This window comes from Corythoichthys intestinalis, chromosome 15 (assembly GCF_030265065.1).
Source record: "Corythoichthys intestinalis isolate RoL2023-P3 chromosome 15, ASM3026506v1, whole genome shotgun sequence".
In the NCBI taxonomy this organism is placed as follows: domain Eukaryota; kingdom Metazoa; phylum Chordata; class Actinopteri; order Syngnathiformes; family Syngnathidae; genus Corythoichthys; species Corythoichthys intestinalis.
In genome coordinates this window covers 41,621,705-41,649,190 of record NC_080409.1, presented here as the reverse complement: position 1 = coordinate 41,649,190, position 27,486 = coordinate 41,621,705, and the positions used below count along the sequence as shown (strand labels likewise).

The 27,486-nt window shown below is 40.9% G+C and overlaps 2 protein-coding genes across 2 annotated transcripts; both read left to right on the top strand.

The window, feature by feature from the left end:
* Positions 1-273: 273 nt before the first annotated feature.
* On the top strand, positions 274-10,659 carry LOC130930739 (actin, alpha cardiac muscle 1). Its single transcript, XM_057858809.1, has 7 exons — positions 274-316; positions 541-677; positions 3,725-4,049; positions 4,217-4,378; positions 4,451-4,642; positions 6,456-6,637; positions 10,426-10,659. The coding sequence occupies exons 2-7, from the start codon at positions 549-551 to the stop codon at positions 10,567-10,569; spliced, it is 1,134 nt and encodes a 377-aa protein (XP_057714792.1). The 5' UTR covers positions 274-316; positions 541-548; the 3' UTR covers positions 10,570-10,659.
* A 9,692-nt stretch (positions 10,660-20,351) lies between these two features.
* LOC130930559 (gap junction delta-2 protein-like) lies at positions 20,352-27,331 on the top strand. Its single transcript, XM_057858497.1, has 2 exons — positions 20,352-20,760; positions 21,057-27,331. The coding sequence occupies exons 1-2, from the start codon at positions 20,690-20,692 to the stop codon at positions 21,952-21,954; spliced, it is 969 nt and encodes a 322-aa protein (XP_057714480.1). The 5' UTR covers positions 20,352-20,689; the 3' UTR covers positions 21,955-27,331.
* The last annotated feature ends 155 nt before the right edge of the window (positions 27,332-27,486 follow it).

The following is a 27,486-nucleotide window of genomic DNA, read 5'->3' as shown; positions in this document are numbered from 1 at the left end:
ACATCATGAGATAAAAACGTCCTACTGTTGACAATCAGAAGTAGGGTCTTCAGTGTTGAGTCAAGATCTAAAGAAGACCCTAATCTTTGTCCGTCTGTCTTCAACACGACCAGTGCCGCCACCCATAGATGGCACAGATGGACTTCCATGTCCATGTCATGCCATTCATGGACCGCAGTTGTCAATTGCGCGGCGGCTCACCAAATACGGACAAAGAACATCCCCCCTACCAGGCTATAAAATACACTGACCTGACACGCCGACACCCCTCAAGTTTACACTCTCCCAAAGTCCCAAGGTGCCTGGTGCTGATCTGGTAAGTACAGGAACGGCTGCAAATCTGGATATATGCCAAGAAGATGAATTTGGGAAATGATTTTTCACCTTCTATCATTGACTAACCATGTCATCATTTTAACTTCTACATATTTTCACTATATTTGGAGGATTCGCTAATCACATCCTGGAAATTCCAGATAAAATACAACAACAATCCTAATTGACCAAATCCTAACTATTTATTTTACATATGTTGTATAGGTGACACCATGTGTGATGACGACGAGACCACCGCCCTTGTGTGCGACAACGGTTCCGGTCTGGTAAAGGCCGGGTTTGCCGGAGATGATGCTCCTCGCGCTGTCTTCCCCTCTATTGTTGGCCGTCCTCGTCACCAGGTAAAGGATAAAATTTTAACGTTTGTGGCTAAAATGTATCATCTCGGAATTGAACATTAAAACTGAATGGACATGTGTTACATAGGAAAGTGAAAATGCGAAACTGCTAGACCGGTTTTACAAAAACAGTGAAGGAAATTAAAGTTTTCATAATCTATTTGTTGTAATATGTCTGACAATCAAACAAAGTGTCCTTGACACCATTAAAAAATAGCATTATTATTGGAAGTAAAATAATATTTTGTGACGATTCGACTATATACAACAATTTGGCAAAGCGTAGTTGACGAGAAATGAGGCTTTTAATCTGCCGTTTAGCCCCTCCTGTCAATATAGCGCTCTGGCGCCTCCATCTGGATGATAACGTCGGCGGAGTATTGATTTAAGAATTCAGCCCAATGGAGGAGGAAGCGTTTTTCTGCAATTCTGGTTCAAGTGTGTATCTTTCAAGTGATTTTGTCGATCCAGAGGAAGCCTTTGGCATACAGCCATTTATGTTCGAGTAGTATTCAGAGGAGGAGGAAGATTCAGAACGACAACAAACACTAAGCTGATGACTAGAGCATACTGTAAAATGTCATCATTGTTTTTTCTCTACACCAATATTTTTACATATATATCCTCTGTTTGTAAGTATTTTTCCCCCGATTGCTAAATAAATTGTATGGTCATGACAGATAACAGGCTTGTGCTAAATGGAATATGAAATATTAAAAATGCATTTATTCAATAAGACAGGGCTAAATTACTGCATCAAAACTGCCGACTTCTTAATTTGTCATTTCCCAGCGGGGACTCGGAGGGAAGGAAAAAGTGTAAACCAAAGAGGAGTGTGAGAGATATGTTATATGCTAATCCAAACCGAGCGGCTCTTCCAAGTCTCTTCCTCGCCTTTCGAAAATGAAAAATCACACAAAATTACCTGACTCATGTCACACACGGCAACGGAGGTGATAATGTTCACCGATCGGCCAGTCCCCGGCGGCGAGCAAGTTTCGGCTCGTCGTTCTCTTGCTGCTGCTCCGGCAGGAGTCCTCATCGCCGGGGACACAGCTGGGGAATGAACGGTGAAAATGGCGCATTCTCGGTGGACAAATTGGCTGACGTCGGAGCGGGTGGCTCCCTGAGCCCAAGCCGAGGATAGAGCTCTCTCGGCGGGTACACGGAGAGGGCCGAGATGGGCGGAAGTCACTACAAAATCAAGAACCGCAGATGAGAGCACGTGGCTGCCGTAGCTTACTCACTTCCTCTTCCGTCCTATGGTCCCACAGTTGTCAGATTTGTTTTGCCCATTTTTCACAGTGAACAGAATCTTTTTGAAACCCAAAAAGGCTCAAACGCCTCTCCCTGGTGCAGCAACAAAAGCCAGCAGCACATTGGGCTGGCGTGATGCGAAAAATAAACCTGAATCAGCTGAATCCGCAGTCCTTCTGCATAATATAATAATGGCTGTATAGTGACGATGATTTCTACCGCTGACGTCATATTCAGCTTCTTCCTCAATCCAGACTCTGGCCGGAAGTCACTGATTTTCACGGCGCGGGATTCAAAAAATTGAATAAATATACCGATTGCTTCCACACACATCCAAGTTGTCCATTTCATTCAGGAGCATAAAACACCGCGTGAAATATGAAATTAAACATGCTTTTTTCTGTCATAAATACTTTAATTAAGGTAGTGTAGAAAATTCTAAAAACTGAATCTTGGCCCAGTAAACAAAACCATTAATATTAAATAGTGCTGTCAAATTTATTGCATTAACGGGCGGTAATTAATTAAAAAAAAAAAAATCACTTTAAAATATTTGACAAATGCGCGGAATGTCCCGCTCATGCATAGCCTCAAACTAATTACAAATGACGCAATTTTTTTGCACATTGCGAGCTACGAGGCAGAAAAATATGATTGGACACAAGCGTTTATTGGATCGCACCGTTTATTGGCATTAGCTTTGGCAACTCTTTCACAACAAACATAACTATTGTGGCGAGCGACGTGGGGAGGAATTACAGGAGATGACTTTTTTTTAAAACACGGTTCAATAGAACACAATGCAGAACATACAGTATACAGTACCATTTGCAGCCACCACTGACAGTCATGGTTGCCCAACTTCCCATCATGCATTTGGGCGGAACAGTTAAGTCGCTATACTATCGTTTAGTGAAAGCACAACAAAAATAATATTCATATCTCTCTCTCTCAAAAAAAAAAAAATGTTCACAAAAAGAAAAGCGCTCAAGGCAAAGAGAACTGGCATTCCCAATCAAAAAAGCAATGCATAATACACATAAAACTTACTCAGACTTTGGTCAAACTCTATTCAAACATTTCGTTTAGCTCAACAAATACACTAGATGGCAATATTTTGTCACAATATAGAAACTATCAGAGGTTTCGTATGTTGTGAAGTCAAAACTCAAATGAACGTAAGGTACAATGAACCCGAAAACTACGGCGTCAGTCGAGGGGCAAAACGCACTCGTTGGCTAGATCTCTAATTTAAAACTTGCCACTGACACCTTGTGCTGTATTTCAATCACTATCTTACGTAGTTAAAGACACTATGGAAGAACGGCAGGGAGCCCATGTGACGTCCCGCTCGGCGACGTTGACAGTGTCGAGCTATTAGTTTATTCTTTGATTGAAAATTTAACAAATTTTATTAAAACGAAAACATTAAGAGGGGTTTTAATATAAAATTACTATAACTTGTACTTACATTTATCTTTTAATAACTACAAGTCTTTCTATCCGTGGATCCCTTTAACAGAAAAAATGTTAATAATGTTAATGGCATCTTGTGGCTTTATTGTTATAATAAACAAATACAGTACTTATGTACAGAACTTTGAATGTATATATCCGTCTTATCTTTCCATTCCAACAATTTTCAGAAAAATATGGCATATTTTAGAGATGGTTTTATTTGCGATTAATTAATTTTTAAACTGTGATTAACTCGATCTAAAAATTTTAATCGTTTGAAAGCCCTAATATTAACACCATCCTATAACCAAGCTATGTTTCCTGAATGCTCTTAGGGCGTCATGGTGGGCATGGGCCAGAAAGACTCGTACGTAGGCGATGAAGCCCAGAGCAAGAGGGGTATCTTGACCCTTAAGTACCCGATCGAGCACGGCATCATCACCAACTGGGACGACATGGAGAAGATCTGGCACCACACCTTCTACAACGAGTTGCGCGTAGCCCCAGAGGAACACCCTACCCTGCTGACTGAGGCACCCCTCAACCCCAAGGCCAATCGTGAGAAAATGACCCAGATCATGTTCGAGACCTTCAATGTACCCGCCATGTACGTGGCTATCCAGGCCGTGCTGTCCCTGTACGCTTCCGGTCGTACCACCGGTATGTTGCCAACCGACCAGTAGCTAAAGAAAAATACACTGTTATTGTATTTAACTCGATTTTTAATACATACTTACTTTGGGGATTTGTTTTTCAGATTTTTTAACTTTGAAAATATGTACGTTCTTGAAAATACATAGATGCTAACGAAGCAATGATTTTGTCAGGTATTGTGCTGGACTCTGGCGACGGTGTGACACACAACGTGCCCATCTACGAGGGTTATGCTCTCCCCCACGCCATCATGCGTCTGGACTTGGCCGGCCGCGACCTCACAGATTACCTGATGAAAATCCTGACTGAGCGTGGCTACTCCTTTGTCACGACAGGTACACCTAGATCAGATCCAAAAAGTTTTTCTTTTGTTCCGCTCCACTGATGTCAACATTCCGCCTCTGCAGCCGAGCGTGAGATTGTGCGTGACATCAAGGAGAAGCTGTGCTACGTGGCGTTGGACTTTGAGAACGAAATGGCTACCGCCGCCTCCTCCTCGTCCCTGGAGAAGAGCTACGAGCTGCCCGACGGTCAGGTCATCACCATCGGCAATGAGCGCTTCCGTTGTCCCGAGACCCTCTTCCAGCCTTCCTTTATTGGTACGTAAATTGGCATCTCTGAGGAAGTCAGTGGTAGACTTGAAGATACGTTCACGAAGTTCAAATGGCCAGTGTCAAGTACTGAACAGGATGTTGTAATACACTGGTTTGTGTAGTACATAGGCATGTGCCGGTATAATATTCTGACGGTATGATAACCTCAAGCCAAAATATCACAGTTTCACAGTATTGCAATTACAGCTCTAAAATTTATTTGAACGTGATCTTAGGGCAAGATCATCTTTCTCAATTAGCGATCTTTGACGCTATCACTTTTCCCCCTTCATTCAAGCGAATCAAGCTTGTTTTCTCACTCTGCGGCTGTCACACTCAACGAAGTTGCTTTCCCAGCTAAACCTAGGCTAACATTCATCTTTGTAAACTTTAAGTTAGTTTGTATATTGAATTTGAAAGGAAAATGTGTGTTTTGTTTTTGGCGAACTTTTTCCATGGTGCTAATCTGTTGAAGCTACTCACATGGAAAAATCTAATTGTACACCATTGTAAATGTATTCATTTTGTATATTACACTTACCACGATTTGAGAGCTCAATACATAGAAGAACAGTACGCCTTATGTTTGGAGTATTTGTTTTTGGGTTAGTTGGCTGGCTAGTCGATAGCGTCACTTTCACACACAGCAACAAATGGGAGGGGGTGAGCGCTGCTGCGCCAAGCCGCTTCTGGCTGCATTTTTGACACAACAAAAATAGCGAATACCGTACTACGGTCTGACGGAAAATTTTAATGGTTTTGAAACCGCGACGTTTTCACACCACGGTAAACCGTGAAACCGGTAACCGGCACATGTCTAGTTAGACTTAACAGGGAGCAGCTGGATTCAGCCATTTTAAATAAGTTGTTATATTCACTGTTGCCACTAGAGGTCGATGTATCAACCCAAATCTAAAGAAAAACTTACCTTATGTTAGACTTAACAGGGAGCAGCTGGATTCAGCCATTTTAAATGAGTTGTCATATTCTCTTGCTACTAGAGGGCAATGAATCAACCAAAATCAATAAAACTAAACGCAAACACTTTCAAAACAAACAACTACATTGCCACTCTAGTTAATACTCCAAACGGCAAAATTTGATTGGAATCTTTTTTCTAATCAAATTACTCGACTTAATCCATTAATTGTTGCAGCACTACTCTTGAGTTTAAAATCTGACTTCAAATCACCCAAATTGAAACGTCGCTTTCAAAATTACACAATTTTGAACTAGTTTGCCACAAGGCATCAATGGTGGTAACATACATTGGGATTTGAACTGACTAGATGAAGCTCCTCCACTCACTTCAACATATTTCTTTGACCATAAGGTGGCGCTAAAGCAATAGATCTTACATATGAATTTTGCTAAAGCATTAAAACAGCAATAGGTTTTAATGTGATAGACTAAAAAGCTGGCAGTGTTGCTGTTTAAGTGCCATTGATGCCAATAAAATATTTGCCCTCAATGGCAGCCAAGAGGTAACACCCACTGTTCAAAATTTGGAAGTACAGTAACACGACTTCCTCAGACATCAAACATATACTGTAGCATTATTTTGCATAAAGGCAACCCTCATCTTGAAGTGTTTATTGCTGGCTGCGTTTTCTGACAGCCAACTGGAAGTTTATCCCCCCTGCGTCTTATTTAAAGCAGCCACATATCGTTCACATTTGCTGCCGTCAGCTGTCGGGGGAAGCTGTCTGCAGTCACGCCTGTTATGGCAGCTGACAGCAGTGGCGGTTCCTTTCTAATGTTTGGGTCGTGGGGGCATAAACCTGGCTAAGTTAACCCCCGTGTGTGCACTTTTGCACAGGCATGGAGTCGGCCGGAATTCACGAGACTACCTACAACAGCATCATGAAGTGTGACATTGACATCAGGAAGGACCTGTACGCTAACAACGTGCTGTCGGGCGGCACCACCATGTACCCCGGTATTGCTGACCGCATGCAGAAGGAAATCACAGCTTTGGCTCCCAGCACCATGAAGATCAAGGTAGGCACAACATGTGGCAGTTTAGTATGAAATTGTATGAAAGTTAAGCCTCAAGTTCTGTGGAAAAATGTGGGTGATCACAAATATGAATATTTCGATACCCACTTTCTCCACAAAAGTGGCTGCACTAACAAAGCTATACTGCATCTATCCACAAAAGTGATGCAAGTTAAAGCATATTCTATATAAATAAATTGGATTTGATATACCAACATTTTGGTACATACAGCTTGAACATTCATGTTTGTTCACATTTCTTAACCAGGGCAGTATGATATACAAAGGTGGGTACAGTAGCCAAAAATTGTACTCAAGTAAGAGTAGTGTTACTTCAAAATAATATTACTCAAGTATAGAGTAAAGTTTTACGAGTTTCGTGAGAAGGTGGATAGTTTTTTTTTGTTGCTCGTGAAGTACCTTTCCACATAAACACACATCGAGGTACCATTTTAGCAAGGAGATGTATGACAGTCATTTTTCGAGTGTCCCAGAGCTCGCAAAACTTGGGGAATACAGCGCATTTATGAAGATTTTGTCAGCTGTTACTGTGTATATCCGTCTGACGAAACAGCCTGATAACACAGATATAAGTTCATCTGCCCCTATACTATTGGATGCGTTGATGACGCCTCTCAGCGCAAATTCATTCAAACTTGCCGTTCCGTCCAAGACGGCCATCCACCGATTACTTTGGCCGAAAAGTCCAATCCAAAATACTGTAATGCCCCGGATAGGAGGGAAGAAGAAGAGGAGTCAGTATTGGCTTACCCAATTTATTGTGGCAACAATAATAAACAAAAACAAAAACAAAATAACAGCGGGCTGCCGCAACATGCGACCGCTATTTCTCGCTATCTCACCCTTTCCCCCATTCTTCCTACTCGCTTCCCACTACATCACAGCTCCCCAGTCCGATCGTCTCTTAAGGGGGCTGTGCGTAGTTATAGACATTACAATACCCGATCGTTTCTTAAGGGGGCTGTGCGTAGTTATAGACATTACAATACACAATGAATAGGTTGCCACAGACCCTTCACGCTAGGCTGCCTCTAGTTTGGAATGGCCTTTAAAAAGAAATAAAAAAAAAAAACTCACTTGCAAGGCATGTGGTGGTGTGACCGTGCACCACAATCTTTTATTTGTAGGGGAAACCCTGTAGTACAATGACGTATAATAAATTTTTGGGGATAGTTATTTTGAAATTTAGGGGGTATTTAAGAGTACTTAAAGGGTTAATTCTGACTTACGCGGAAATTTGGGTTACGTTGCCAGCGTAGGAATGGAACTTGTTCGTAACCCGGGGACTACCTGTAATTATTTTTTTAATCATTCACAATTTCACAAAAAGAAAAAACTGAATTAATTCATAAAATCGATTTATCGCTTGGCATAGGTCTTAATTCTTTTTCTATTCAGACAACATTCCTCTAAGATCATGAACAGACTGATCAAAAAATTGTTATACAGTGATTCCTCGCTACTTCGCGCGTCAAGCCCTCAGTCCATCGCCGATTATTTTTCAATTAAAAAAAATAAGACAAATGCAGATGAGCTATCCTGAGCCGATCGCAGTCTCACGCTCGCTCCCTGTCTCCCTCCCTCTCCCCGCTCTTTGTTTGTAAGAGAGTGAGCTGGAGTTGCGTTTTAAAGTAAACAATGATTGACAAACGGTGAAGCTTTGATCTCAACATCAAAGGGCCACATGCGTCAATCACTGTTGAACTTGTTAAACAGTTGCTGTGGCAACTGGTGGTGTGTAAGTGAGCAGCTGGAATGGATTTGAGTGGACACTCAATGAAGCATGTAATAGGGACAAGCATTTTTTTTCTTTAATTTTTTAAAATGTATTGGACATCTACTTTTTGTCTTGTTTGAAAATAATTTTGTGGGACAGTAACATGTTTAAAATAATTATGTCAGTTAAGTTAGTTACAGTTATTACTACAGATGTCCTCTCTATCGATCACGTCATTTTCAAAGTATCGGAATCGGCAAAAAAATATCGGACATGCCTTTTTAAAATATATATATATTTTTTAAATAAATCGTTTTCTAATTGTATTTAACGTTACAAACATTATATGTTACACTCATCCAGAGTCTTTAGTTTTGGCTTAAGGTAGGGTTATCAAATGTATCCCGATAGCGGAGGTAATTAATTTTTTTTAAAAATGTATCACGTTAAAATATTTAACACAATTAATGCATGCGCTACACGATCCACTCTCGCATTGTCGCTCTCAATCTGTAACGGCGCCGTTTTACCCATATAGAGAGATAAAAGGCAGCGTAAACCAAGTAGGGTGAATTTTGGCAGCATTCGGCAGCCTTTTTTTGATTGGCTAAAGCCTTACAATCCCTCTCTCTTCGATTAGAAATATCATGGGAAGCAATGTGGGGAAGCAAGGTAGCAATTGATCTTTGTCTTAACACCTTAAGTTAGTCCCCAACGCAGAGAAGATATATCAATTGGTAGCACTACGCACAGTCATGGGTGCACTTTCCATCATGCATTTGGGCAGAAGTTAAATGCCTGAATTATCAATTACTGAAAGCTCATAAAAATCCACTAGATGGTAATATTTAGTCACAATATACAAAGTCACATCTGTCCTTTTAGAATTACAAGTCTTTCTATCTGTGGATCCCTCTCACAGAAAGAATGGTAATAATGTAAATGCCATCTTGAGGATTTATTGTCATAATAAACAAATACAGTACTTATGTACTGTATGATTAATGTATATATTCGTCCGAGTTTTATTCATTTTTTTTCTTAATGCATTGCCAAAATGTATATGATCGGGAATGATTGGAATTGAATCGGGAGCAAAAAAAACCAATCGGATCGGGAAATATCGGGATCGGCAGATACTCAGACTAAAACGATCGGGATTGGATCGGGAGCAAAAAAACATGATCGGAACAACCCTAGTTATTACAGTTAAGTGCTAAAAACATTTATTAAAACTTATATTGACATAAGTTTTTAATTATTCTTTGGGGAAAAAATGTAAAGAAAGAAAGAAACAAACAAACAAAAAAACATCTCTCATATGTATCTCTTTCCAATGATAGATCTGAATAAATACATTGAACAAAAAAAAAAAGGGGGGGGGGGCGCTTTTTCGCGGTTTTCACGTATCGCGGCGGGTTCTGGTCCCCATTAACCACGAAAAACGAGCGATCACTGTATTCATATAATTTCCTCCAAAATTATTTTAATTAAAATGGCAAATTCAGTCATTTGGGGCTTGGTCATAACTCTCATCGTAAATAAAATTATTCTTATCATGCATTATTCCTCATTTCATCTTGATTGTATTAAACACCACCAAATTTGTCTGAACACAGGTCTCGGACTTTCTGTTCTGATTTGCAGTTGAAGCGAAAGCAACTATTTAATTAACACCGCTCTCCCTCTTTTCCTGAGATGAGAGCATCCAATTTCCTGCACTGACGCATTAAATTATATTGTTAAATAGGTCCTTCTGTTCCGCAATCAAGGTCAACTTTCTCAAAACTATATTAAATGAGGAAATATCCTTTATTCATAACTTCAAATGGATTCAATCATGTTTCTCATTACGTAGACTAAAATAAATTTAGTTTTACTGATTTCTATACTTGTGTTTATAATCCCATGAACTCACTGATGCCTTTGACTGCGATAGATTTCCAATCCTTTTAGACTGGGAGTGCTAGTCCAAATTCATTGGACGTCTATCGCTATCAATGGCTGCCCGTGTGTCACTTTCAATAGCATAACGCTTTTTGCTCTTGTTCAGATCATCGCCCCCCCTGAGAGGAAGTACTCGGTGTGGATCGGAGGCTCCATCCTGGCCTCCCTGTCCACCTTCCAGCAGATGTGGATCAGCAAGCAGGAGTACGATGAGGCCGGACCCTCCATCGTCCACAGGAAGTGCTTCTAAACTGTCCCACTTCAATTCATTTGCTCCAATCCAAACATTTGTTTACAATTTATACATGTATAGCTTTATAAATAAACAAGAACCCATGACTTGCAACACGCGTCTCTTTGTCTTCTTTACGGTTCGCGCTGGCAGTTTAAGTCAGACAAATGAGACTGGCTAATGCAAGGTGAGCTGCTCTTAAATTAAAACCGGATAAAAAAAAAAGTGTCCTTTGTTCACGTGATGGACAAGTAAAGGTTATTAAAGATTTGAATTAGAAAAGATTAGCGAGCGGAGAGGATAAGCCACCTAGCCACGTTTCATTGAGGGAAAACAGGTGGTCATGTGACCTCTAATCTCTTTTGGTACATTGATGGACAAAACTCACTTTAGCCTCCTGAAATAAAAACGACATTAATAATCAATTTCAAAAGTCTAATACCCCCTTTCCCACTGGCCAAAAAACCCATGTCAACCCACTAATAATCTGCTTTTGGTGGCAGTGGGAAAGGTGCAGCGACCTGCCTCGACCCGTGTCAATCAACCCCCCAAGTGACCCGCGTTAAAATCAACTCAGCTCTGATCGTCATGCAGTGTGAAAGCAAAACCCCGGGTCAACAGTCAACACCCTAATCTACGTGGTGACGTAGGCGCTTACCTGATGCGTCATAACAACGTGCCAGTCGCCTCCCATTTAACACGCCCCACAACCGTAGTTACGTCGATGCTAACAACAAAGCTAGTAGAAGAAGAATTCACGTCACCTACGTTGCCTCAGCACAAGCAGAGTGTTGATCCTTTGCCGCATTTAGACCATTTTGACGGCAGTAAAAAGCATGAAAACAGAGAACACAAACGGAAAGGAGGCTTCCATGTTGCTCTGCATTGTTTACTTCCTTGAACTGAATGAATTCGGTCGCACTTGTCGACGTTCATCTTAGCGTGGTGACATCACATAACCTTACGCACGGCTGAGGAGGGGTGGGGGGTTAGACGGGTGAAAAAAAAAAAAAAAAGATGGCTTTTTTTTGGTCAGTGGGAAAGGTGCCAACTGCCATTTGCTAGTGAGTTGCATCGGCTTAGAAAAAACGTGCGTTGACCAACTAGTTTCAGTGGGAAAGGGGCATAAGAAAGTGGTTCTTAACCTTGCTAAAAGTACAGAACCCCGCGACTTTCACAGGTGCATTCACCAAACCCTTCGGAATTTAATAATAAAACCGTTTTTTACATATTCAAAACCTAGCAAGCTAACATCTAAGTGATTTTCTGTTCAATCCAGAATTCTAATTGAATCCTTTTGTTTCCATGTCTATATTCTCATTATATTGTCGCATCCTTGCATCGCATATTATTTTCATGACGTAAAATGACGCAAATGTTTTTTTTTGTTTTTTTTTTTAAATACCGTATTTTTCGGACTACAAGTCGTACCTGAGCATAAGTCACACCAGCCATAAAATGCCCAAAGAAGAGAAAAAAAAACATTCAAGTCGCACCGGAGTAGAAGTCACATTTTTAGGGGAAATTTACTTGATAAAATCCAACACATAGAACAGACATGTCATCTTGAATGCAATTTAATATAAAAATACAATAGAGAACAACATGCTGAATAAGTGTACAGTGTACAGTGCATGAACAATGAAATGTGAATTACTGTCCTCACCAGGACGCTACGGCACGGTCCTGGCTATTCAGCGGGCTAAACTCCCAAATGACGATGCTGGACGTTCGTATAATTTGCTGAATCAATTTCGTCCTCGATACCAAACAGGTTCGCATCGACGTAAATAAATGATAATTAGGTGCTACTACAGCAATGACATGACACAAATGGTTAGCATGCGTTCGCTAGCATTAGCGCATTGTTAAAACAACCACACAACTGGCTCTAGGTGTCCGATCGCAGGTGGAAAACACACAACAACAACAGAAAAGATGATACACACAGGCGTTGCCTCTGTAGAGATATTTTACAAGCATAAACAATGAACGTAGGTTCGCAACCGTTTCTCTCGCTAACTCGCCCACTCACTCAGAGCTACGTAGCTGTCGGTCTTCTTCTGCACTCTTCTTCACGTAAACAAGTGCAAGTGCGCCCCCACGTGGGCGTGAAAGCGCCACAAACTAAAAGCATGCATTTCAATATAAAAAAGTCAATAATACAATCGAACACACATTGCCAAAGGCAGAACGCGAACGTAGCCATAGCTATTATGTTATTCAGATAACTATAGCATAAAGACCATGCTAACAAGTTTACCAAACCATCAGTGTCACTCCAAAACACTAACATGTGAAATGATATCATAATGTGTTATTAATTTCACACATAAGTCGCTCCTGAGTATAAGTTGCACCACCAGCCAAACTATGAAAAAAAACTGCGACTTATAGTCCGAAAAATACGGTACCTACGCCAGTGATCCCCAACCACCAGGCCAGAGACCGGCTCTGGTTCGTGGAGCATTTGCTACCGGGCCATAAAGAAATAATGAATAATTTGTTTACGACTGCAATTTGGCCTGTTCCTCTTGACATATCTATACTAATCCGAGTAGAGGTATTTGTACGTCGCCATCTAGTGATTGGCTGCCTTTACTATGGTGTTTGAAGCCTAGCATCACTCAATGTAAAGAGTTAGTTAGCTATTGTTGACTGTGTGCTTGGGGCGACGACGTCTTTGGGCAGCTTTTTAGCGGGGAAAAGGCCACCAACTGGGCCTGAAAAGGAGCCTAATACCAAGCCAATTCTGCATAATATGTGGCTATAATCTAGCAAACGACGCAACAAATTGACGGCCCTGAGACCATCGTACCTCGTGGCGAGCCGAATTGCTAAAGCCAAGAAAGGCTGATTCAGTGTATGGTGAGTTACGTTTTCCCTGCACTTAATGTTCATTTTTAGCCCCGTCAAGTTATTTTGTATTTCTGGTCATTTTCTGCCACACATTGCCCGTCCGTCAAAAAAAAAAGCCACGCTGGTCCGTGGTGCAAAAAAGGTTGGGGACCACTGATCTACGCAGTTCATGCTGCCTGTAGGTCTGTTATACTTCCTCATACCGAGTGCTAGTCAACCTTCTACCAAGCGAACTGATTTCTCCTCCCATTAGATAGTGGGCTAGCAGTTGAAAGAAATGAATAAAGCATGTAAATTGGGGACAAACCAGTCCAAAACCTGGTCTAAAAACCCATTTTGCCTAAATCTTGGTTCAATTCCTACCTGTCTGACCGCACACAATTTGTCAAAGTCGGCCCCGAGAAATCCAAATCCCTCCCTGTATCCGCTGGCGTGCCCCAGGGTTCTCTCCTGGGGCCGCTCCTCTTCATCATTTACATTCTCCCCCTCGGTTCCATCTTCCGCAAACACAACATTCACTTCCACTGCTACTCGGATGACACCCAGCTCTACATTTCCTCAAAACCAACCTCTTCCCTCCCACCCTCCTCCCTCACGCTCTCTTTAGAAGACATCAACTGTTGGTTCTCCTCTGACTTACTCCTACTCAATAGCTCAAAATCAGAAGTCCTCCTTGTAGGCACCGCCACCATGTTCTCTCATGACGATAACTTCTCTAACACCATCAACAATGTACCGATCTCGGCTTCTACTCAGATCAAGAGTCTGGGTGTCATCCGCGACAGCACGCTCTCCTTCCGCTCCCATATCAACGACATCAACAGATCAGCCTACTTCCACCTTCGCAATATTTCTCGCCTCCTCCCTTCTCTCACTCGCCATGCCGCTTCCACTCTTTTTTGTAGTAGTCTTACCGCCTCCCGGCTCGATTACTGTAACTCAATGCTCTTCGGTCTCCCAAATAAGTCCCTCCAGAAAAATAGAAACTCCTCCAAAATTCAGCAGCAAGTCTGATCAATCGGACCCCCACCACACACCACATCACCCCCATCCTCCGTCAACTTCACTGCTGTCCAGTTAAACAAAGAATCAACTACAAGATCCTCATAATTACCTTCAAAGTACTCCATGCCCTGGCCCCTCCCTACCTATGCAGTCCCCTATGTATTAACTATCCCCCCCCGATCACTTCGCTCTTCCTCTATTCGCTCACTTTCCTTCCCCCATGTCCGTCTTACCATCTTCGGTTCCAGAGCTTTTAGTCACTGTGCCCCCCAGCTTTGGAACTCCTTAGCCCCCGAACTCTGTAATATATCTATCCTCTCACTTTTCAAATCCAGACTCAAAACAGAATTGTTTACTCTTTCTTACCTACCCTGATCTTCATCTCTGTTCTATCTTGACCTCCTTTAAAAAAAAAAAAAAAAAAAAAAAAAAACTTTTATCCTGCTTTTAATTTAAATTTATGATTGTTTTGTTTTAATGGTTGTTGAGCTTCTGTGTTTCCATCTTTTTAGTGACTTTATGTGGCATGAAAAGCGCTTTAGAAATAAAATGTATTATTATGTAGTAAGCGTACAAAATAGGGATCTGCGTTTCTGACACTTCACTGGACCCCAGTTAAAAGCCACTGGTCTAAGATCAGTACATAGGAAAGCATTATGTTACAGTCCACTTGCATTAGCGCCAACTTCGGGCAATGACCCTCCAGTCCAGCAGAAGGAGCTGATATAAAATGAAGAACTGAACAAACAACGCTGTAGTTTGCAGCTCTGTGCGACCTAATGGTTAAGCACATCTGCCCCACAGTCCAAGATTCTGGTTTCAAATCTCGAGCGTATATTCTGCAGGATTCCACATTCCTAACCAGAGTGGAACCTCACTTGAGACGCCATGATACAACAGTGCATTGAGAGGAACATTTTAGTTTTTGCCATGCAAGATGTAAATAGACCTACAAGAACGTTGCAACTTAAGGCTGAGTTATGCTTCTGCGTCAGACCGACACCATCCAAGGCAGACCAAATTTACGACCCTCCGCCATAGCATGATGCGCACCTCCACAAAATCCTGCCTAGGCATCACGTCAACCCGTGGTGATGATGCAAATGGACTGTGTTCCGCTCAGATTGTTGTTTCCGGTTGAGGGCGAGATCACCTCCATTTTCAAGCATTGTTGTGCTACACGCAAAAATGGACCAAGCCGACGAGAGTATCATCAAAGAGATCAGCAAGTACGACAACCTCTACAATATCTCGTCAATCCATTATAAAGATTTTCAAATCCAATTCGTGGAGAAATTGCTGAAAATACGGGGCTTGAGGTCAGCGAACGCAAAATGGAAGAACCTCCGAACCTCGGCCAAAAACTGTCAGTTTTTTATCACTTTATGTCATATTTTTGGTTGGTGCACTTTATCATTTTATTGTGCACGTTTGCTGTGAGTCTCTGTGTTGAATTTTCAACAACAGACAGTTCACACACTTGATACATCATCACTGTTTCAGAGTGCCTCGGTGCTTTTATGATAATGTCTTTACCATCAAGGCTTCCAACGCAGTTTGGGAAGTTCCATAGCCGCCAGAAATCTGCTACGGCTTCCCATTAGCTGGTTGTAGGACACGGCAAAGAAATCGGACAACGCAGCTGGCTGGCTTCCACCCGATGTTAGAATTCGTAATGTGACTCCCAGTCTCTGTGCGGCATTAAGAGTCGGACAGACTACGTCCGCATCAGTCTTCTGTGTCGCCTGCGCCTCAACATTTGTATGATCAAACATTTGTTGTTCAATGTTGATGAGGTGACGATCCACATTCAAGCGTTCCATCTCCGTTGGCAATGTTGTGTAACCGGAAGAAAACTCAAGGAATTCAACAAGAGTCCCCCAAAACCGCACAAACACAATGCAACACCCTCCAGTGGCTTGGCGGTGAATTAGAGAACAACGTGTTCCCTTGCCGCAGAACTATTGAGTGCTCATTGAGACCGTAGGGCAGGCGTCCGGCCCGCCTCCACATTTGGTCCGGCCCCCTGAACAATACCAGAGGGCATTTTGATTTTTTTTTTTTCCCTCAGTAGTGTTATTTATTTCCTGGCCTTTTTCTGTTAAGAACTCAGAGAGGGTTATCTGGTTATTATCTATTTCATTAATAGTGTTATTATTATTTATTATTATTATATTATTATTTCTATTTTATTTACTTTTGTTCCGTGAAGAATCCAGAAAGTCTTATTTGATTGTGGCTTTCAGAAAAATAATTTTTTACATTTAGGCACTCCTGCAATCGTCACACTTTTTCTGTTACAAACTGACCCCGGCCCCTCATCAGAGAAGGGAAAAGTTATGTGGCCCTCACAGGAAAAAGTTTGGGGACCCCTGCCGTAGGGTATACATCGTCGCTATTAGAGCTGGGAATCTTTGGGCACGTAGCGATTCGATTACGATTCAGAGGCTCTGATTCGATTATAAAGCGATTATTGATGTACCCCCCTCGTTTTTTTTTTTTTTTTTTAATTAAATGTTTTGTACATTAGTTCCAAAATTGTTCAAAAATCCTCTCAGGCTAAACCAAACTATTTCAGTATCAAGTTAACATATAACAGTAAACAAATAAACAAAAATAACAGTAAATAAAATAAAATACTCCAGTCCCCATTCTGTGTCAGCAGCTTTAAACTACATTCAATGAATTTATTGTTGTGAATCAACTGTTAGTTGTTAAAATTGCTCCCGTTATTCCATAATTTAGCATGGTGACTGGGTGAGTGTCTTCTTAAACTCTTGCAAAACTTTTTGCATTCAGTTCGTGGCGCCAAAGTGTGTTTAATCAATTGCAAATAATGTGCTCTTTTCCTGGTGAGTGTGTATTATCATCATTAAGATGTTGATGTCCTTGCAGACGTTCCAATAATGTGCTCGTCTTTCAATGTACATTAAATATTGTTGGAAACCTTTTATTCGTTTATTACTTTATTCCTGGACTAAAACTTTTGAAGTTTACAGACGAAACGACTAATTTTTTCTAGATTAGTCAGCGCGTGAAAATTACCGCCCTCATTTTTATTTACCATGCGATAAATGGACTCATTGCATATCGCGACAGGCTTAACAACTTCAATAAAACATGGTGTTAGTTAGTTAGATGGACTTACCATCTACTAGCTTTTGTCTCCTGTTGTCTTCCAAAATTACAACTGGGTGGCGTTCATGTGTTCATTCACGGCCGACGTGCAGTCAAGCTTGGCATTGAAGAGACAGGACACAAATATGTACCCTCCTTTGTTTGGTTGGTTGAAATAAGTCAATGTTTTGGCCACTCTGGTGCGCTTTTTTGGCTTTGTGCCGCTTTCCCCGCTTGCATACCAAACCTCCAACATTAAAGATATCTCCCGCCCCCGCCCCCCTCCCTTAAAAATGTTTCCCTCGGATCTAAACAATTCATGTAGGTCACCCTTTTTGACTTAAAAACGACGAATTTCACCTAAAGGTGAGATATTTTTATGCCTGTAATAATTATTTTCTTTCAAAAGACAAAGACGGAAATTAAAAGAGCTGCCAAAAACAACACTGTTTGAATGTTTTCGGAATGTGTGAAGGAGCCAAAGTACCAGGAGAAAACCATAAGCGGATTTTAAGGGGGGGGGGCAGACCCCCCCGTGGCTGAAAAGTGTCACTGCATGAAATTGACTTTACTATACATATAAAAGTTGTAAAACAATAAAACTTCTACAAAAATGAATGAAATGAACAAAAAAATATATTTTTATAATAGGTCAAAAATATTTTCTTAACAGATCATGTGACTAGCACCTTAGACGGTCATTTGCTTTGCATATAATCGAGAAAAAAAAATTAGGAGAGGGCAATTTTATTTTTCAAATAATTTTTTTCTTTGATTGAACATATATTTTTTGATTGAAACAACTTTTTGGGGGGAATTGAATGATTTAGACACAAATGTCCTACCCATTTTATGGCCCAAACACAAAAAGGATTGCTTCAGTCAAATAAAACTTTTTCAATGAAAAATTAAGTTTTCAAATGCTAATTTTTGAATCTCAAATATTTTTTTCGCATTCAAAAAACATTTTCTATGATTGAAATTTTTCTTTGTTTGATAGAAGTGACTTTTCTTTTTGAAAATATATATTATTTGAAGCAACTTATTTTTTGCCTGAATAATAAAGCCAAAATGTGGCCCAAACACAAATCAACATTACTTCAATCAAAAAAGTTGCTTCAGTCCCCAAAAAATTCAATCCAAGAAAAATAACTTTCACATGCATTTTTTTGAGTTTCAATTTCCGCATTCCAACACTTTTTTTTTTTGACTGAAGCGACTTTTTTTGATTGAAAATATATGTTTTGGTTGAAGCAACATTTTTTTTTAATTGAAGCAACTTTTTTTAAATTGAATAATCAAATTTCAATTACCCAGTTACCCTAGTCAATTTTTGACTGGGGTAACTACATTGGCACGACACCAGCGGACGTAACATAGTCCATGGTTGACGAATTTGGCGAAAAGTATTGCCTAAGCAGCCTGATTTAGAATTCCCCTCAAGAATGATGGGAAACAAAAAGCGCTCATTGTCAACTTATTATTATAAACAGGGGTTCACATAAGTGGTCCGCATGCGCGCATGCGTACTGGACGTAGACAAACGCGCTGGCCCGCAACGGCTTCCATACGCTTTTGCGTACCGATGGCTGACCACTGTATTTGCGGCGGACACGAGAAAATAACTTCTCAAAATGTCGAAGAGGCAGGCCACACTGAGTAATTACTTCCTTGTTCCCCCACCCCCGTCAAAAGACAGACAGACGACAGAGACGTCACCGGAGCTACCGAAAAAAAGGACTTTTGCTGAAAAGTGGCTGCAGGAGGTGCCATGGCTAGAAGCAAATGATGCTCGCACGGAAATGCGGGACAAAATGTGCCGTGAGAATCCCAATGTCCCCGATAAGAGCAGTGCATTTTATGTAGGGTCAAAGAATTTCAGCCATCCAAACTTTGAAAAGCATGAAAAAATCAGAGTGCATGTGGCAATTAAGCAAACTATCGATGTCAAACAGGACCCCACTCACCCTATGGACAAGTGGCGGAATAAAGGTAATGAACAGCGACATGCACTGACAAACGTATTTTTGCTCGCATTCTACAAAGCTAAACATGTACGTTCAATGAGGTCTTATGAGGAGGACATCCCACTTTTAAAAAGGCTTGGAGTTAATGTGGGAGCTGCATAATGCCCTTTATTTTGAATTGGTGCTTTTTATTTATTTACATTTCACTTCAAAGTAATGGCAATTTTGTTGTTCAGTTGATGTTAATCAAGCATTAATTGTTATATATATATATATATATATATATATATATATATATATATATATATATATATAATTAAAGTTAATTGGCTCTAAGTAAAGCTTGTCATAAATTTATCGCATCAGGCGGGTCGGCTCTCAAGCTCAATGAGGACCAAGTCACATCTCCAGGTTCTCCTCTGAGAACCTGGGCAAAAAAATTATGTGCACCCCTGATTATAAATATTCTTGTAAGTTAATTTTATTGCTGACACTGCGTTTTGGGTTCATCAACATGTTGTGCCCCCCCTGCCCCAAAAGTCAAACTCCGCCTATGAGAAAACCCACGCAAGCGGCGAAAATCAATTGCTCTTGTGACCGCAAGTTGGAACTGACTTGAGTAATTACGCTTTTAGACTAACTATATTACAAAGGACTAAATCAAATATCTGGACTCCTAATTGTACATACTTTACCGCGCATCAATTGCATCCTACGTTCAAGTGAAGTGATTGACTCCGAAGCATCGTGCGCGCGCGTGGCTCCGTGCGTGAGGAGAAGGAGGAGCAGGGAGGAAGAGCAGGAGGTGGGGGCTGTACTTAAAGGCGGATTAATGCTGGCAAAGCCATTCAACGCCAGCTCCCCTCCACGCGGGCACCTGATGTGAGGATCGTCCACATACAGCAGGGAGGGCTTAGAAGTCAAACCCCCACCGGCCCCCCCACCACCACCACATGACGGGGGACAACGTGGCGGCGGTGCGGCGGTGGGAGCGCGCGGCACACGTAGCGGGACGCGCAAGAAGACAAAGAGACGCTCGGCGCGGCGGGATGCGCTCTGACGCCAGGCTTCGACTCTTTTTGGGGGGGAAGTAAAAGCAAGAAAAAAACAAAGACTTCTTTTCCCAGGCGAAGGACTGCCGGACCACCACTACCACTTGTGCCCTCTTCTGCTCCTCCGGATGCTCAGAAATGGGGGAATGGACTATACTAGAGAGGCTCCTGGAGGCTGCTGTCCAGCAGCACTCTACTATGATAGGAAGGTAAGGCGAGAAGAAGGGGAAAAGAGCCGCAGCAGCCTCCAGGATCGTCTTTAGCATGGTCCACCGTCCCCCAGCTTCTGTCTTGTGCACCCCCCCCTCACAGGAACCCGTGTGTACCCCCTCCTCGTTTTCGTGTGTGTGTTGTGGTTTGCCCTGTAGTGTTGAATTGGGGTAAGGAAGAAAAGCGCTTCAGCGCCGGACAGCTCCCGTGCGCAAAACACACTCGACTCGCGTCTTTGTGCTCCTTCCAGATGAGTTCACTTGTTTTCACTTCTTTTTTCTCCTTATTGAAAAAGGATCCTGCTGACGGTGGTGGTGATCTTCCGCATCCTGATCGTGGCCATCGTCGGAGAGACGGTGTACGATGACGAGCAGACCATGTTCGTGTGCAACACGCTGCAGCCGGGTTGCAACCAGGCGTGCTACGACAAGGCGTTCCCCATCTCGCACATCCGCTACTGGGTCTTCCAGATCATCATGGTGTGCACGCCCAGCCTGTGCTTCATCACCTACTCGGTGCACCAGTCGGCCAAGCAGAAGGAGCGGCGCTACTCCACCGTCTACCTGACCCTGGACAAGGAGCCCGACTCGCTGCTGAAGCGCAGCGGGATCCTCGGAGGAGGAGGCGGTGGCGGCGGCGGGGGCGACGATTCGGCCAAGAAGATCAAAAACACGGTGGTCAACGGCGTTGTGCTTCAGAATAGCGAGAACTCCACCAAGGAGGCCGAGCCCGACTGCCTGGAGGTGAAGGAGATGCCCAACTCGGCGGCCGCCAGAACTACAAAGTCCAAAATGAGGCGCCAGGAGGGCATCTCGCGCTTCTACATCATCCAGGTGGTGTTCCGCAACGCGCTGGAGATCGGCTTCCTGGTGGGTCAGTACTTCCTGTACGGCTTCAACGTGCCCTCGGTGTACGAGTGTGACCGCTACCCGTGCATTAAGGACGTGGAGTGCTATGTGTCGCGGCCTACGGAGAAGACGGTCTTCCTAGTCTTCATGTTCGCCGTCAGCGGCTTCTGCGTGGTACTCAACCTAGCCGAGCTCAACCACCTGGGCTGGCGCAAGATCAAGACGGCGGTGCGCGGTGTGCAGGCCCGCCGGAAGTCTATTTACGAGATCCGGAACAAGGACCTGCCGCGGATGAGCGTGCCCAATTTCGGGCGCACGCAATCCAGCGACTCTGCTTACGTCTGAATAGGAGAAGCCCCCCCATCCACCCCGCATCCACTCTTTAGCACCCCCACCCTTTCTGCGTTTGGAACTTCTGACTATTACGCACGCCTGAATCCGTGTCATTACTTTTCAACAGCGGGCAAGTTGATTTTCCCTCTCTTTCCATGAATTATGGGCTTGGATTACGCGTGCGCCGGCTTGCTTATTTATCATTATGATTGCACTGATGCAACTTTTTCAGTTTGTACTCCGTAACAGCGATCATACTTACAAAAAAATACACACTGGACACTTCATTAGGTACACCTGACCTTTCCAAGGATAAATTCACTGAAACACTAGTGAGATTGACAGCAATCAAAACCTGTGAAAAGCATTATGTACCTAATGTGACTGAAGAATGCACTAAAAGAAGGTAAACACCTGAATGCTTAATCCAAAAATGTGCTTTGTTTTTTCTTTTTTAAAAACCTCAACCTGTAGTTAAGTGGCACCATCAAAAGGACACAAATATATACATATACATATAGATATATAGAGACTATAAACACATCGGTATTTTTTTTGTTGCCTGTGTCACACCACTTGACCTTAAAACATAAAGCCGTTCCATTACTTTCTTATATCAACCGTCGCTGCAAACGCTAACGTCTGTGACTTTACCTTCACGTTTTTGCTTTGTAGGACACACACACACACCAAAGCGCCCATAGATTTTTGGCATCATTTATTAAGTGTAAGAGATTTTGTTTCTTATATTTTTTTTTGCTGTTGCTTCTTTTCTTTCTTCTTTGTGTAATCAAGTGCCATACTTGTATATAGACATGATATAAATGTATACATATATAAATATATATTATACATATAAATAAAATATTCGTTATCAATGAAAAGCGTATTCCCCCTGCTTGGATGCTAAATAATTCCCATTTTTTTAAAAATGCTATTATTGTGATTTCAGTGAATTGCATATGCATACAACCAGCTTCATTTCAGCGGTGGGAAATGAAGTCCTTTTTTTTAATGCTCACCTCCCCCATGAATCAAAAGTAAGAAAAATAGCACAAATTAAGATTTTTTTTTTTTTTAAATCAAAAATACAAACTGCTCTGGTGCTACGGTTTTGCTTTGTTTTTCAAAGAATGCTTTGAAAATGTAACCAAAAAGACATCGGAATAAGGAATGACGAGTAAATAAAAAGTGGGATTCATGTACACTGCAAGTGTGTGAGGTGCAGTGTTTTTTTTGTGGGAGTGCTTACTGTAGGTGTGAGTGTGATTGTGTGTGTGTGTAGCCTTGGTGCAGTGACTGTAGCCACGCCCGCTCCACTGCGGGACACACCTTTCACACGGGAGGTGCCGCATCAATGATGCACAAGTCATTAATATATGCAGCGGACAAAACATTAGACTCATCTGCATGAGATCCAGCATTGAATATCCACACGAAATCGTTTATAGGGCTAGACACTATTTTCCGTAATTAAAAATAAAAATAATTGTAATCTCATAAAGACCTGTCGTTCACATGCACTGACATTTTGGGTCATGTAGGCAAAGGCGTAGGTTTGGTGTCAATATTAGTAGGGACGATATAAGAGCATAACCTGCATGTACACTTTTTGCTGGGGACGGGACATTAATAGGACTTAAACAGATTGGGTGAACGGTGATCAGGGCTACATTTCTCACCAATATGAACCTAATTAATTGATAGGCTAAATGATTAATGCAAAAATAAATCTGTATTGCCTCATACTAACTTCCACACTGCAAATGTATAACTTCTTAATCTGATTTTTTTTCTTAAATCTGGTCAGAGCGACATTTCTCACCAGTAAGAACCCAAGTGATTGATAGGCTAAATGATTAATGCAAAATAAATCTGTATTGACTTATACTGACTTTCACACGGCAAATTTATAACATCTTAATTTGATCATTTTTCTTAAATCTCGTGGAAAAAATTTCTCCAATCTTGTTTTGAGTGTTAAAGGCTAGTTAACAGATTAATGTGTTGGATTATTTTTCGTAACTATTACTATTTGTTCTTATGAAGCCCATACATCCAAAAGTCTAAATCAAGAAAAAAATGCTTTCAAATAATGTTTTGAACAATATCTATTCTTGAATTCAGCATTTTGCTTAAAATATGTATGTTAGCCTTATTTTCAGCTGGCTATTTTTCTTATTTCAAGAAATCCGAGTAAAAATTTACTTGAAGCACTGGTAGATAATTTCACTTATTTCTAGTAGATTTATTTCTATATATTTCTAGTATGTACTGGTTCAGGCTATACACCGTTCAATTCAAACCTTTGTTTTCAAAAACTACAAAAGAAACATTAATTGATCAATTAAATTTTACAAAAACTTCTTAGTCAGGGAATAACAAAAATAAATAAAAATGGAGCATTCTTTGTCCACCAGCACAGCCCAAAAATTTAAAGCTCCTTTGGAATGCTTTAAGACCACATAAATAAAATAAAAATTAAAACTAGGGAGAAGAGGGTGAACCTTTGTTCACTACGTCTTACAGTTTGATTAACGTTAACAGTAGAAAACATCCAGGAGGATATTTCTCTCATAGCAGCTTCCTCCTCGAGTTTGAGAAATACACACAGATTAATGTTATGCTAACTCTGATGCAGGTAGCACTTTCAGCCGCAAAATAAGTGGTATGTTCCCCACCTCCACAACATTGACGACGTGTTAACGGGCGGTAATTAATTTTTAAAATTAATTAATTTTAAAAATTAATTACGTCAAAATATTTGACACAATTAACGCATGCACGGAATGACCCGTTGCCACAAACAGTTTACAATGACGCCGTTTTAGCACATTGGGAGCCAAAAGGCAGAGAAATGCAAGGGGGCACAGGCGTTCATTAACAACCTTTTTCTTAACACGCTTAATTGAACACAAAGTAGAACATACTGTATACCATTTGCAGCCATCACTGACAGTCATGGCTGCTCAAATTCCCAGCATGCATTTAGGCGAAGCGGGAGACAATCATTTTTTTTGGACACACTTAATTGAACGCAAGGCAGGACATACTGTATACCATTTGCAGCCACCACTGACAGTCATGGTTACCAACTTTCCATCATGCATTTGGGTAGAACCATTAAGTTGCTACAGTATCATTTAGTGAAAGCACTACAAAAATAATATTCCAATCTCTCCAAAAAAATAATATTCACAAAAAGAAAAGCGCTCAATGCAAAGAGAACTGGCATTCCCAATCAAAATAGCTATGCCAAATACACATAAAACTTACTCAGACTTTGCCTTGGCTAGATCTCTAATTAATTTCTCCATTGACTCGCCATTTACACTATGTGGTGTATTTTCAATCACTACTTTACTTATCTTTCCATTCCAACAATAATTTAGAGAAAAATGTGGCATATTTTAGAGATGGTTTGAATTGCGATTAATTACGATTAATTAATTTTTAAGCTGTAATTAACTCGATTAAAAATGTTAATCGTTTGACAGCCCTACTTTTTACATTACTTACAGTAACTGCTGCTAGTGGAAAAAAAAACTTATATCCCTCGTCTTTGAATGGGGTGGAGGGGGCGGCATATTGTATCGGGGGGCAGGTCATCAGCCAATCAAATGTCCGTTTGAGGGGGGAAAAAATGGACTGGCACATTCACCAAGTGAAAGGGGGTCGATGTAAATATGCAAAAATAATTCACTTAATAATGGTAGGGTCTATTCTATCCTTACAACATATGGGAAGACAATCTAAATTACCTATATAACTGAAGTCATTATATACTAGTAATGCAAATAAGGTTGCTTAAAAGTGGGTGGGGACAATTTGAAATCCTGAAATGATAGTAGTATTATGTCCCTACCATCCCAATGCAAACCTACGCCCTTGCACGTAGGCCCTAATATTAACATTTGATATACAAGTGTGGCCTACAAAATGTGATGTAAATATATGGTGACGCCAGGTCTCAGTTTTCTTTTTCATTACTAATCATTGCTATTATATTTTTAAGAATGAAATGGCTTATGAATGAATAAAGTGTTAATTAAAAACATAATTAATACTGACTGAATGCTCATGTTTGTGCGCCAGTGATCACTCGCTGCCAGCCTCTCCCAGTCAAAATGGATTAGACGTCTAGCGCCGTCAATGGCAGCCAATGAGTTAAATGAGTGCCCTATAAAGGGTTAGAAGCATGAAATCTGTTTTGATCGACACGTTTAATTAATTGTCCACAGATCAAACGGCTATCACTGTCAATGGTAGATAATGTAATGGTATTATTGTGTTTGAACTGATTTGTCATTTTGGGTGCCTCTCTGTTTTTCACATAAGGTCATTAAATAGTTAACTGGTAAAGCCCTTTTTGAACGTTGTTGCTAACCAAATCAGAGGCGAATTAACAATATTTTAGATTCTATAAATATGGCTTTGCTAATAAATGGCTTTGTGACGTGTGGTCACTTGTTGCAATGTTGTCACTTTTCGATGCATTTCTCTATTAAAGTAGTGTAGTTTCACCTTTAATAGACTGGTGACATTTCCTTTATATGGCGGAAAACACTCAGGTGACTTGAAGTTCCGCTCTAAGACCCCCAATTTGGCCAAATTTCAAAATTGTCCTATATGCATGTGTGATACATCATTGAAAAGCTTAAAATCTCAATTTTGTGGGGGAAGAAAAATTTTGAACAGGAGGGCATTCAAAAAAATAAAAATTAAACAGCAAAACCGTAACTGGCGGTGAGAGCATAAGAGAGTATAATTAAAGACGGCATGATTTTGGTCCAAAAAACTCAATTGAGCATGTATTACCGAGTGTCAAGACACAGCTGTGAATGGCCACAGGCAGATTTTGGGGGGATTTTATGAGTAAAACATGGTAATATAACAATGGTCTTTTTCATATATTTACCGTTTTAAACATTTTTTTCAATTTTTCTTCTCTGTTTGGTTCGATTATATACTGTATCATCTAAAATAATGGGGAAAATGCGACAGTAAGAAAAGAATACAATTTACCGATAGTTATGAGGTAGATATCCGTGACTTATTTACAGACAGTATTTTTTTTCATTGTGACGTAATTTGTTTAAAAGTTTAAAATATGCAAATGAATAATTTTTTAAAAGTCTTTTTTAAAAAAATGACAGACATTTCGAATAATAAATATAATTACTTACCTTCTTTTTATGGCTGGATTGAAACAATAGCGGTTGCGTGACTTCTGTAAACGGGGGTCTCCAGGGTAAAATAGACAAATTAAAAATAGTTCGGGGGCTTAATGCGACATGAATCTGCTATGGCAACATATAGACATATAGTTTTATCAAACACAACAGTTCGGTTGGCTTAAAATATAGCAGTTTATTTTTAAGAGGGTTGGAAGGGCAGAAACTGCTTTTTCAGCCTTGTCTGTGTTTTCTGCCATAGATATAATTTTTATATGGCATATTTTCTCAACTCAATTAAAATAGCACTTTAAATGATGAACCAAAGCACGGACTGATTGCATTAATTGAGAATATTAAAAAAAAAAAA